This window comes from Solanum tuberosum, unplaced genomic scaffold (assembly GCF_000226075.1).
Source record: "Solanum tuberosum cultivar DM 1-3 516 R44 unplaced genomic scaffold, SolTub_3.0 scf00004, whole genome shotgun sequence".
In the NCBI taxonomy this organism is placed as follows: domain Eukaryota; kingdom Viridiplantae; phylum Streptophyta; class Magnoliopsida; order Solanales; family Solanaceae; genus Solanum; species Solanum tuberosum.
Genome location: NW_006238930.1, coordinates 2101727 through 2115794, shown reverse-complemented (window position 1 = coordinate 2115794; position 14068 = coordinate 2101727). Strand labels below are relative to the sequence as shown.

At 29.4% G+C, this 14068-nt stretch overlaps 1 protein-coding gene across 1 annotated transcript; it reads left to right on the top strand.

Annotated features, from left to right (window-relative positions):
• Positions 1 to 11807: 11807 nt before the first annotated feature.
• LOC102584111 (myb-related protein 306-like) lies at positions 11808 to 13675 on the top strand. Its single transcript, XM_006338388.2, has 3 exons — positions 11808 to 12167; positions 12309 to 12438; positions 12726 to 13675. The coding sequence occupies exons 1-3, from the start codon at positions 12035 to 12037 to the stop codon at positions 13354 to 13356; spliced, it is 894 nt and encodes a 297-aa protein (XP_006338450.1). The 5' UTR covers positions 11808 to 12034; the 3' UTR covers positions 13357 to 13675.
• The last annotated feature ends 393 nt before the right edge of the window (positions 13676 to 14068 follow it).

Here is a 14068-nt window from a genome sequence, read left to right as displayed (position 1 = left end):
AAACAAATATATATATAGGGGTAAATTGGGGTTAAAACGGAATTTACATTTCTTTCTTTTATGAAGTTGCAGTCGGCTGCAAATTTCATTTATTTTATTCAATAGAAAAATGTTGTTAAAAAGTATGCAAATTATTTTAATTTTATTATGGGTTGTACGTTGAGAATATTAGGTTAAAATAGTTTTTAAATATGTGGCAAAATAATATTTCCTAAAAAAGCTTCAAGTATGTGGCAATTTATTAAGTAATACTCCTTTGTCCCTAATTACTTATCCACTTTTGAATTGACACACTTATTAAGAAAACAATTATTGATATAGTGAGTTTATCATTTTACCCCTATTAATTATGAAGTAGAGGCATTAAAAATTTAAGATTTTCAAGAAGTCTACCTTTTTAAAAATAATTAATTGAGGGTATAATAGGTAAAAAAAATTAGTCTTTTCTTGATTTGTCAAAATGGACAAGTAATTAGGGACATCTAAAAAAGAAAAAGTGGACAAGTAATTAGGGACAGAGGGAGTAGTAAATACATAATCAATCCCAATATAATACTACCTTTTCCTTAAATGAAGTTTGATATTTAAGGACAATAGTGGAAAGTATGGTTAAATTACGTCTTTTTTACTTAATAAGTTTGCATTAAATTTGGTATTCTTTACAAAATTTTAAGTACTTAGAAAAGGAAAAAATAACTACATACGTATTGGCCTTTGGTCATTTTAAAACATTTCTAAAAGAAATTAAAAACCATGTGTATGAAAGTTAAAAAAAATAATATGAAAATTAGTCAATTTCCCATGTATTGGAAAGCTTTCTCTTTTATTGAAACATAATTAATAAATAAATTAAAAAAATATAAATTTGACAAAGAAAGATATAATTATCAAAAAGAAAATCAATTTATAGTGTGAATATGTATTTGGGTCATTATAGTCAAATTCTGGCCAAAATGATGTTTCCATAAAGAAAGTACATAAATTAAGGTCAATTACATGAATTGGCTATTCTATTTAAGTTCAATTCATTTCATTACATAAAAGGTGTAAAATTCAACCATTTTAGGATCATCTTCCTAAGTACGTATTGTGTTTGCACGTGCAATACGTATGTGCATTAAGCTGTCTATACTTTCTTGTTTAAGTTGTAATTTTTGCATATGCAACGGACTTTGTCAAAATATTTTTGTGATGTCCCAATTGAACCAAAAAAAGTAAACTGAATGGACATATTTTGGAATTGAGCAATAAGCGTGTCTGCTGGTGTAATTGTGCTATAAAGGAAATTTCTCTGCTTTTGCTTACGCGTTGATTATAGCATGGTAAAACTAACGGTACTAAATTATGAATGAAATTTAATTTTCTTAGGTGGCTTTGGCATCCGCGTAATCTAATAATAATTACACAAAATAAATGAGGTATCTATCCCCTACCAATAAATGAATAATCAATCTCTTACTAATAACCAAAAAAATAATTACCAATAAATTTTGCTACCTACTTGACTACTTAACAATCTATCAATACATCATAGCTAAATTGACCAAGCTAAATAAATTTGAAAAGATTGCTTCTTCGATTTCAATTCCTGTGAAATATTATATACGTCTTGTTTTAATTTAGTTGGATCGACAAATTTTACGAATTAAATTGAATATAAATAACCTATAAATTGCAATTCTAATACAAATGGGGGAAACAATAAGAATTTGAAATACTAGTTAAATTAAACATTTTAGTATGAGAGAAAAGTGCGAAAAGGGGTAAATCTTTGTAGTCTTTTTTTTTTGGGGGGCAAATCTTTGTAGTCATAGTTCTTTAATGACTTCTTTTTTCTGGAAATATTTTTTGAACTTATTCGTGAGTTCATAAAATGTGACATATTAACTATATGTCGGCTTAATTTTATGATGCTTTTGACTATAAGGTTGAAGAGAAAACATAGTGCTTGGGAACCACTTTCTCATGGAACAAATATGTGGAAATTATCAACATAGTGATATAAATTGCTACTCTCTGTCCCTAATTACTTGTCTATTTTTTTTTTTAAAGTGCTATATGGTCAGAAAATTAAAAAAATTATAATATTATTTTTATTTTAAAACAAACTGATCTTTTTTCCATTTTTTAGTTAAAATGTATTTAAGTTAAAAGGGTAAAATATTTAAAAAGCTAAAATAACATAGAAAAACTATCATTCTGGCCAAAAAGATTTTTCCTTTTCCTTTTATAGTTGTCCCTAATTACTTGTCCATTTTGACAAATCAAGAAAGGACAAAATAATTCTACCTATTATACCCTCAATTAATTACTTTGAAAAATGTAGAATTTCTTGAAAATCTTAAATTTTTAATCCATCCACTTCATAATTAATAGGGTGGAATGGTAAACCCACTATGTCAACTTTTTTAATAGGTCTGTTAATTCAAAAGTGGACAAGTAATTAGGGACAGAGGGAGTATGTCGTTATATTGCTACTCCACGCGGGCATAATAATAGAGTAATAAATATGCATATTAAAGAAATCAAACTTATTTTTCAGTTTATTATATTAAAAAGAAAAATCTTTTTGGCCAGAAAATTTGGCCAGAATGATATTTATCTATATTATTTTACCTTTTTAAACATTTTTACCCTTTTAACTTTAATTCATTTTAATTAAAAAATGGAGAAAAAGATCAGTTTATTTTAAAATAAAAAAATATTATAATTTTTTTAATTTTCTGGCCAAATTTTTTGGTCATTTAGCACTTTCCATCTATTAACTATTATAGTAAATTAAGAGAATTTTATTATTTTTTTCTCATGCTGCACTTAATATTAAATAACTAAATAAAGTAACAATAGTCAAATTTAGATTCCCAACTCCCAAGACATTATTAATAAGATTATTTAGTATATGTCTCTAATAAAAGCGTTTTTAATGGCTAATGGTAGGAAAATCGGTAAGCCTTTCAATATACTTTTCAAAGCACGAATGGAGGTTGCTTTCTTAATAATTTAAATAGATAGTTATGTCAAGTCAACTTGACCAAATAAAATGGAGCAGACCGAGTATTTTTCCAGTTTGAAAAATGAAAACATATTTCCTCTACTCTATACTAATTGAATTTTTTGAAATTTTTTTATTATTCAAAATAATTGAATAGTTCAAAGTTCAAGATAAATATTACTCTAGAATTTTTTTTCATATTTATCCTTTCCTTTAATAAAGTGATATTTTCTAAGAGATAAATTTCACTACTTACAAGTTACAAAATTATTTCTAATTTCACATATACGACAATAGTGGAAAGTATAATTTGCATTATGTTTTTGAATATTTTTCTTAATAAGTATGCATTGCCTCATAAGTTTGATTAATATGGAATAGCGGGAGTATTTTCCAAAAGATTTTCCAGAGTACTAAATTTATTATATTCAAAGTGATATACAATAATAAATTTGTTATTTTATTTATTATTTTGGATTATGTAATATCAATACTAAACAAAGTAAAAACAGACCACTGGGGGTAACAATCATCACAGTTTACACTTTCTGAATTTCATTATCTTGTTTATCTTCTACATCTCCATTACTATTAGTTTTTGTTTAGCCACTTACATCTTGATTACTTTTCTCATTTTCAATTACTAGTTTCAATTCACTCAGAACTTTTTGCTGTCTTTATGAGCCCTTTTTAGCTTAATTGCAATTATTTTCACATTTATGCTAATAGTGTTTTGAGTGTGATATATATAGCTACTTTTCTATATCTTTTATAATTCTAACATTGGAAAAATCTTTTTGGCCAGAAAATTTAGCCAGAATGGTAAAAACTATTTTATTTTACCTTTTTGAACATTTTTACTCTTTTAACTTTAATACCTTTTAATTAAAAAATGAAAAAAAGATCAGTTTATTTTAAAATAAAAAGAATATTATAGACTTTTTAATTTTCTGACCAAATTCTGGTCAAATGTTATGGCCATTTAGCATCTTCTACATTTTATCGATCACATGAAAAAAATGATTAACATCACTAAGTGTATTAGATCTGATATGGCTCATCATATTCATTTGGCTTAAGATAAGTATTATGATTATGTAAGAGATTTCCACTTGATATGTCTTTCCTTTTTAAGATCTCAATCTTAGACACAGATCTACTAGGCTGAACTTTTTCTTATTAATTATGGCCACGTGATTAGTTACTAATTAACCTCAATTTATGAAAACGTTCTTAGATAGTATATAAGTGGACACACACACTCTAATTATGAATGAACACATCACTTCAGATTGTGACAATGAAGAGGTTAGAAAGATTTTCACAAATAGAAAAAATATTTTGTAAGTGCCCAAATTAATATTATAAATAAATGATTACGTGTTTGAATACAAGTGTTGAAATTGATACTAAATTGTTGATGTGATTAGTAAAAATAGTGATGATGATCATTATTAATAAAAAGATAAATGTCAAAAACACATCTAAACTTTTTTTTTTCCATATCTAAACTATCACTTATTAGTTTGAGAAACACACATCTCTCTATTATAACATTCTCACCATGGTGTTTGTAATACTCTCTTTTATTTTAAAAAATTGTCACATCACACTTCAGATGGACAAAACATTTCACCTTCACGAAAATTAAATAAATTATTAGCATTAGTAAAAATTAAAGATTAAAATATTATTATCCAAAAAAAAATATTTTTTTTATAAAATAAAATGTAAAATATGTTTCTTACCCCACCATCACTTCCTCTCGCCGTACACCCCCTCTCCCTCCCCCCCTATTTGTTTTATTTTTTTTTATAAAAGTATTTACATTTTTTTAGTTTCATCTCCCCCTCAAATACTAATTTAGATATTATTTTATTTTAAAAAAAATAATTAATTCAACCCACTCCACCTAGCTTTCCGCTTCCAATTTTTTTTTGTTTTCTGTTTAATATATACATATGGAAAACATTTTTTACTTGCCGCAAGACTTATTTAAAAATATTTTTTTATCTCTCGCAAATAAGATGATGAACGACTAATATGAAGTAAAGAGGAAGTTAAGGGTCTTGTTTTGGCAAAGTATCTCTAAAAAAAATGATTTTTGGCTGATTTTGACTCGTGTATTTTGAGTGTTTACCAAAAGCATAGATAAGCTTAAACGTGTTTATATGTTTGTCTCATCCCTTAGGTAGAAAATGCTAAATTAAAAGGGTCATGCCTTTTTAAATTTCTTTTCAGCACTTTTTGCTTATAAATAAGGTAAATAATCCCTGTTACTACCCTAGTATATTCATATTCAAGAAGTAAATAATTTCACACGCTAATTAGTTTTGCTTTTGGGCCGAAATTCATGGCTTTTGCTATATAACAGGGGCCACCACTTATGTTTTCACTTGCTTTTTTTCAAGAGTCCGAAGTCAAAAGGGTAAATTTTTTCTTTCAAAAAATTGAAATGGCATATCAAAAAAAAAATTAATCCAAAGGGTAAAAATTGCTCCGTCAGGAGTAATTTTCTTATGATAAAACTTGACGTTGTCCGTTAAAAAAAATAATCTTTTTTTCCTCAAAATAGCAGCGATTTTGGTTAAGAATTTTTTTTAAATTAAAAAAAAATATAATTTTTTTTTTGATGTGTTTAATCTTTTCCCTTTTGAAGTTTTTTTTTTTAATTCAATATTCTTTTATTATTATTTATGATATATAATTCAATTTTCCTCATGCTTCAACAATTTTATTGAGTATATTGTCCGTCTTTTTTATCATTTTTATATTATTAATAATTAACAATAGGCATGAAAAACGCTTCCCCTACAGCGATGTAAGGAAAAAAAAAATTCAACTTAAAATCGCTGCTGTGGCAGCAATTTTTAATAAAAAAAAAAGAAAAAAAGTTTTTGGACTAAATCGCTGCCAGGGCAGCGATTTTTAGTCATTGTGTCAGAGGGAAATCGCTTCATCAGGAGCGATTTTACCCTTTTGGTTTTAAAAAAATATGATGTGCCCTTTCGAAATTTTTGACAATTTTTTTGCCCTTTTGACACTCGTTTTTTTCAAACTGAAAGATTTATTTTGATTTTACTTTAAGTTAATAGTAGAATTAATAAGTAGTTTCAAGAAAGCTTTTTTTGTAATTTTTCTGCGAGTGTCAGTAAAATATTGAATACTACCATAAATCTCTAATAAATACTTTCTTATACTACTTAGAGGGCAAAAACCTCCAACTAACAAAATTTTAATTTGTGATCGTAGAAAAGAATAAAGAGATGAAAGTATTCGTTTTAAGCATAGATGGGATCACTCAATTTTTGTTTAGTTATATAATGAATATTAAACAAAAAAACATTCAATTTTTTATGTTGGAATACTATTTCAAAGTTGTAATAATACTAATTAAGTTGTTTAGGATTGATTATTTGGTATTTATTTGGAAAATAAGCTAGAGTTTAGTTATCCTAGTTAATTCTGAAATAGATATTCTAGTACTAATTTAATTTGATTTCTTACTATTATAAATATAGTTTCTTTTTCACATATTTTCTAATAGTGAGATACAAAGGTTTTTTTCACATATTTTCGAGGGCTATGCTATTGGTACTTTAAAGGAGCACCGTCCTCTTGTCGATCAAATTCGAAAGAGATACGGTCAACAAATTCGTAAATCCTATGGTTTTGATTTTTATGATTATCCCGGTGGGGAAGTTCTAATAGAACCAATTTTAAATGTCAAGGAGGACGCTGACTTTGGGATAATGATGAAATTTGCTAACCGTGCCATTCAAAAACACAATGAGAAAGAGCACAATGTTTTTTAAAAGTACAAGGTTTTGAAGATTGAGAAAGCGAATGTTATGATAGGGGGATACGAACAGTCATATTTCATGATTGTTAAAGTTTTAAATCTCACTCTTGGTACTTGTATTGAAACCTAGAAGAATTCCGGACCGTTTTGAAGAAATCCTTTCATGCAATCCAAAAGGAATGGAGCCGGAGTTTAGCATATTTGGCAAGAAAAAACGTTGAAATTTAATTTGAACGTTGTTCTAAATTTCAATAGCTTACTTTTGATATATGTTCTCTTTTAGTATTTTTGAGTTATTAAATAAAGTTTTCTACTTCTTCTAATTTAATAAACTTCTTCTATATAACTATTGTTGAGTTATTCACTTGTGCATATATTATTTCCACCATTAGTATCAAGAAACTCGCTAAACTAATTGTTGGTAATAGAGAAAAAATTCAACTTTTCCCAAGTATCAAGAAAGTCACTAAAATGAAACAAAAAAGAAGTTGAATGAATTTTTTACTACACAAATTGTTTATTGACTTGTTGTGATAATTAGGCAAAGACAGAGATTTTTTCTATTATAGAAAAATAGTTAAGTAGCTTTATGTGATATTTACTTGGCAAAATTAAGTAACTTCGAAATTTATATATAATAATGAGTATCAAGTAAACTTATACTCCCTCCGTCCACTTTTATTTGTCATGTTGCGTTTTTCGAAAGTCAATTTGACTTATTTTCAAAGTTAAATTAGATTACATTAATTTGATTTTTTAAACAAAAAAATTAGATATTCAAAAACTATACGAAAAGTACTATACATTGCAATTTTTTACATATCAATATGATGAAAAAATACATCCTAAAATGTTAGTCAAAGTTTTTATAGTTTGACTCTAAAAATGGAAAGTATGACAATTAATAGTGGACGGAGGGAGTAACAATAACAATATTGTAGACATTGAATTCTTGGAGGCTACTCTAACTCTAAATCCTAACTTATGCCTATATAAAAGTTATTATGTTCCCTTAATATGACATCCTTCTATATCGAAATCTCAGTTGAGAAAATAATAGGAAAATTCATTTCGAATCTCAAATATCCCGTAAATCATGAAATATTCGTAAAGATCAAATTCAAATCATTCTAGTTCGAGAAATACGTCACTAATGACCTTCATCATGAATAAATTTTATGAGAGAAGAATTAATGGAGAAACAAAATTGTGCTCATATTAATTTATCAATAAAATATTCTTTTGCTTGTGGTTGATTTATTTTCATTACTTTAATATTTGTTTTGTTGCAAATAAATATATTTAATAATTATATTCTATTGATAATTTCGAAATAGCACAACTCAATATAGCGTATATGTACAACTTCGAATCGAAATATTGGGTTATGACGTGATTGCATATGTAGAGATGAGAAGATAAGGCTCCTAATAAGACGATATATGATGCTCTAAATGTGGTTCAAATTGAAGGTGCTATATCAACATGATACATATTACTAGCACCACCAACTTTTCTCGTGGCCGTGGTGTTAAAATGATTTTGTAGTCCCATCTTGTTTAGTGTGAAAAATTTACTAAAAAAAAAATTCATTCCGTCCCATTGTAGGTGTACTAATTTAATATACATGATTAATTTATTTTTTTGACATTTTTGAAAGTCTCTTTTAAGTGAAAATTGGCATATGTCCTATCTTTTTGATATTACACTTGCAAAATTCTACCGGCTACATTCTTTTTGTTATTGGTTAATTAATTTAGCTGCACAAGCAAAAAATTATTCACCTTAATTTCATGCCAAAATGTTTGAAATTAGATCGAGTTCGTAACTTCAGTCGAAAAAATGTATGAAGTAGGCCTTACCAAAGCCACAACTTCAGTAAAAAGAAATGCCTGAAGTTTGACTTTACCAAGTCAATGACTTCATTCAAAAGTATTTGAAGTTGGCCTTAATTTGGCAAAATTATGTTAAAGTTTAGGTAAAAATGTTTGATGTTCATCTTTAACAAGACACACTTCAAACAAAAAAAAAATTAAATTTATCAAACTTCACACGTGAATTTCCAAACTTCAATCTGATATATCTAAAGTGGTTCCAAATTGGATGTGTTAGCAAAACAAGGGGTTTCACCATCGAGTACAATCAAAATAGCAACTCCAAAAAAGTGATATTTTTGCACTTGGGCCAAATATAAGAAGCTCGTGGAGACGAAGTAGAACAAAAACTTTTGTAGATAGTTAAGGGGCCTATTGAGAATGCTCCACTAATATGAACCCACTTAAATTCCTCATTTTCTCATGTCCAAGTTGAAGAATGAAAAAGCCCTCTAACAAATTTCCTTGAAAAATGAGCGAAACCCATACGAATAATAGTCCACTTCCACTAACTATATTCACATACAGGATAACGAGCAGGAGTTAATTCCCAATTATATGTCATTCAAGTATTATTGATCTTATAGGAAAGAAAAATTCAAAAGTTACTTTAGTTGGATTTTCTCAATACTTGAATGACCGTATAGGAAATAACTCGCAAGATACTTGCTGGTTGCTGGAATCGAGAAGATAACCATAACGCATCATATCAATATGTTAAATTAGGTCTTGGGTCTAACTCACACTCAAAAACTAGCTCAAGGGAGGAGGATTACCCAAGCCTTATAAGGAGTCCACCCATTTCATTAATTACCAATGTGAGACTTTTGTCATTCTTTAACATCCACCTCACGCGCAGTGCTTAGCATTTAGTGCATGGGTAATTTTGATTTTTCGAGGCCCCAACATTGGATGAAATGGGCCCTGCTCTGATACCATATTAAATTAGGTCTTACACAATCAAACAAAATCCCAAGAACATACTATGGTGGATAGATGTAGCTCCAATGGGTTACACCTTATTACTTATTGAGCTTGCTGCCGACTCCACAATTCCCACAACTTGACCGACGCATATATTTTAAAATACATACATAGTATTATACTAATTTCAAACCCATAATTTTAAATTTTGTAAGCGATCTCAGCCCTAACACTTGGTATTTTTTTAAGTTGAAAATCCGCTGAATGATCGCAAACACTGCAGGTTGCATGTTTGTCAGATGACTAAACAAACATTTAAGACATACCTCTATCTCTTTTCATAAGAAATTTAATGCAAAGAAGTTGGCAGTGGTTTGACATAATGGATGACCTATCGGCTATCACTAAGAAAATTTCTATATGATTTAGATTTTAGCTCGATAGCCCTGACCATGCTATGTTTCTAAATCCATGACAAGGACTATCTCCAACACCAACCCAAGGAAAATATTTTAGGAGTTTTTTAAGCCAAATTTTATTCCCTTATCTAGTTTACAAAATATGCACAGAGGCCACAGCTAGCAAGAACATATATTATTATTAGAGTGTATAAGATAGTCTGTACTTTAGTTTCCCATTTTATTCATAAAAATACAATAAACTTTCTAATGCTCTCTACAATTCTTTATTAGCTCCCCTACATGATTGTAGCTGCAATGTAACACACCTATTTATTATAATAATACGAAACCTAACTTAGCTATCTATAAAATTTATTCTTATATTTATATGATTAAAAAATTCATTACATATGAATTAAATAAATATCAAAATAAAAAATAAATTGGTTTAATTATTCTTCAACAAGACGTGGAAATCTTCTTATTGACAATACAACACTAGGTGTTGGCACTCAATTCGTAGGGCTTATACGCTAATGAAAGGTCGTCATTCACAAATCACAAGCCCAAATTTAGCGAGTCCCGGCCCAGACCCGGAAGTCCGGTTGATATGTTTTTGGCTTTTAAAACTTGCTTGGGAATGAATGCTAGTATTAATAGTGGGTAGCCTTCCATTAATAAATTTAAAAAGGCACTCACCGTCTGCTTTGATCGTCGATTGGAGGCCCGTCCGGCTGATTAATACGCATATGAATGTCATTGTCCCTTTTTCCTCTATTATGTTATTTTCATGCATTAGATATGAAGTGACTTATTACATGCATGTGCCATTGTACAACTGCTACTCCCTCTTTTCTGTGTGGCACTGTTCGTGATTCATTTAAATATCTTTGTACTAATTCTTACTCATCACTTATAGTAGTAAATACATTCTACTTATATAAATTTTATTTTTAAAAGTTAGAAAATTAAGCAAGTTTAACAATATCCAGTCATATAAAATGGATATGAGAGAGTATTAGATCTCAAGAATATAGACAGTTTGTCCTACTACATGCATTAGTAGCTCAAAATGTGATCTATAAACCACATAGAAATAATTTTACTGTTGGTCCAAAACTTTATGCAAAAGTCATATTATAGTAAGATTGCAACTTTATCTCTCATCTAAATTTATCAAATCATGTCATGTTCAACCATGACCCCAATTGTGATTTGTTAACATCCCACTTCCATCACTTGGACCTCGCTATAAGCAGGATGTTGGCGTTACCTAAACACAAAATAAAACACACACTCATTTCATCACTCTGTATCTACACTGAAAGTTTATTATTTCCATGTTCGTGGCACAGAAGAACACAGTGAAGATAAGTGGGAAACAACTATATATCTTGGTACAGAGTAGGTTAGACTTATTCAAACTACAATGAATCGAAGCTTTTGATAAGTGTTACTGCACTTTGCTTTATTTGATGAAGCAGTAAAAAGTATACAGAGAGCCTTAATTAGGATTGTTAATGGCAAGAAATAATGATAGGGTGAACATTGAATGCCCACGCGGTTTCGAGGAATCAGAGAGAGAAACAGGGCAGCTGACTTTAGGCTGAGGCTCCCATGGGAGGAGTAAATGCTCTTGCTGTCACCTTTTGACTCTTTCACTACCCCTCAGCCCCTCCTATGCACTACTCCAATTTAATTTATGTGACATTTTTTGAATTTCAAGAGTCCAACAAGTTTTTCTTTTGATCCCAATCTTTTCACTATGTCTTCCATTTTTGTGACTTATAGTACTGTGAATTTATGATAAAAAATAAAAAGTTTGACTCTCGAAAGGCGGAGGGAGGGAGTATTAAATTAGGGGTCAGCGTATTCTCTCTCTCACTGAATTGGCAAGTCTTCTTCAATTCTTTCTATATATCCCAGATCAAACAACCTTAGCCCCTTAGACCTTTGTCTTTGCTTTTTCCAAGAAGAGAAAAAAGAGAAAAAAGACAAGACTAAAATATACCTACAAAGAGAGTTGCACCAAGAAACAGAGATGGGTAGACCACCTTGTTGTGATAAAACAGGGGTGAAGAAAGGACCATGGACTCCTGAAGAAGATATTATGCTAGTCTCTTTTGTTCAAGAACATGGTCCAGGGAATTGGAGGACTGTTCCCACTCATACAGGCTCGTTTCTTTTCCTCCTTGATTTATATTCACAATCTGAGTTTAGGGCTAGATTGATCGTATGTCACTCAACTAATAGTTACTATGTCAGATATTTCAAAGTGTAATAAGTTACTAATAAGTGTTTCTTTTAATGTACAGGGCTTCGGAGATGTAGCAAAAGCTGCAGACTAAGGTGGACTAACTACCTCAGACCAGGAATCAAGAGAGGTAGCTTCACTGATCAAGAAGAGAAGATGATTATCCAGCTTCAGGCTCTTTTAGGCAACAAGTATGTATTCTTTCCTTGATTCTCCTCGTTTCATTCCATATGACGGTATTTGACAAAAAAAAATGAGTTGAGTTACCATTTTTTGGCATATACTAAAGGTAACTTTATTCCATTACAGTCTGTGAGATTAAATTACTATATGTAGATCTGGATGGTCACTTGATGTACTCCTATTATTTTTCATTATGGAAACTTTTTAAGAGTAATTATTTCCTAAATAATACAGTACCACTAGTAGTAGTCTGTTTTTCCCCTAGCTGTTACTGATTTTCTGTGTCTTTTAACAGATGGGCAGCCATAGCTTCATATCTCCCAGAGAGAACAGATAACGACATTAAAAATTACTGGAATACTCATTTAAAGAAGAAACTGAAGAAGCTTGAAACAAGTGGTTTATACTCAAATGATGGACATTGTTTATCAACATATAATTCAACTTCCAGAGGCCAATGGGAAAGGACACTTCAAGCTGATATTAACACAGCCAAACAAGCTTTACAAAATGCACTGTCACTCGATAAATCAAGCCCAATTCCTGACTATACAATTACTGATATTGGATGTTACCCATACATTAAACAAGAAGCAAAAATGTCTACTACTACTTACGCATCAAATGCTGAAAACATAGCCAAATTACTCAAACAGTGGACTAAAAGTGAATCCACAAATAATTCCGAGCAATCAAAGGCTTCGTCAAGTACTCAATATTCTTGTAATACTAATAATAATAATGCCATGACTGAATATTCGTCTTCATTTGAACCGTCGAATTCAGATCAATTTTCTCAAGCTACGACACCTGAAGCTGCTGGTAAATTTCATGGTGAAAGCAAAAGAGAAATAGATGATGAAATTCAATTGTCAGTAATGCTGGAGAGTTGGCTGTTTGATGAAAATGACGATTTATTAATTTAGAAGGATTTGTTTTTGCTTTTCTATTTGGGGTGTGTTCCATTATCTTTTGTTTTTCTTACTCCCAAATTCCCAATTAGTTTCTAGTAGTAGCATTTTAACTAGGGATGGATGTCATCCTCATTCTTATTTTTTGTCTGGTACACAATGCTTTTTAACATTAGTGTATATTTTAACTTTCATAATTAAGCAAAGCAAAAAATTAGCTAGTAGAATTTTGTGCTTTGCTTGATTATGAAAGCTATTTATTCTCTGACGTGTACTGGAATTAAGTCTTACAGAGAATTTTTATATTATTAATGCAATTTATCTTGTTATATTAAGTTTTCTGTCTATTTTCAGCAAGTATATCCAACTTAATATAAGGAGTTACGGCATAAAATATCTTATACAATACTTCATTTCATTTCATTTTACTTCTTGATCACTACACCAAAAAATAAAAGTTTCACTTTACTGATATATTTTAGCAAATTAAGAAAGTTTTATTATTTTTAGTATTAAATAACAATATAAAACATTAATAATCAAATTTAGAATTCCAAAACATCATTGATAAAATTATATTCTTAATAATTTTTTAAAAATCAGGATACAGTAACATAAAATGGAGAGTAATGAGTATAAATAGTAATGGACAAAATTTATGGAGAGTAATGAGTATAAATAGTAATGGACAAAAATTAAATTCATCTCGATTTTGTCTGAGTATAAT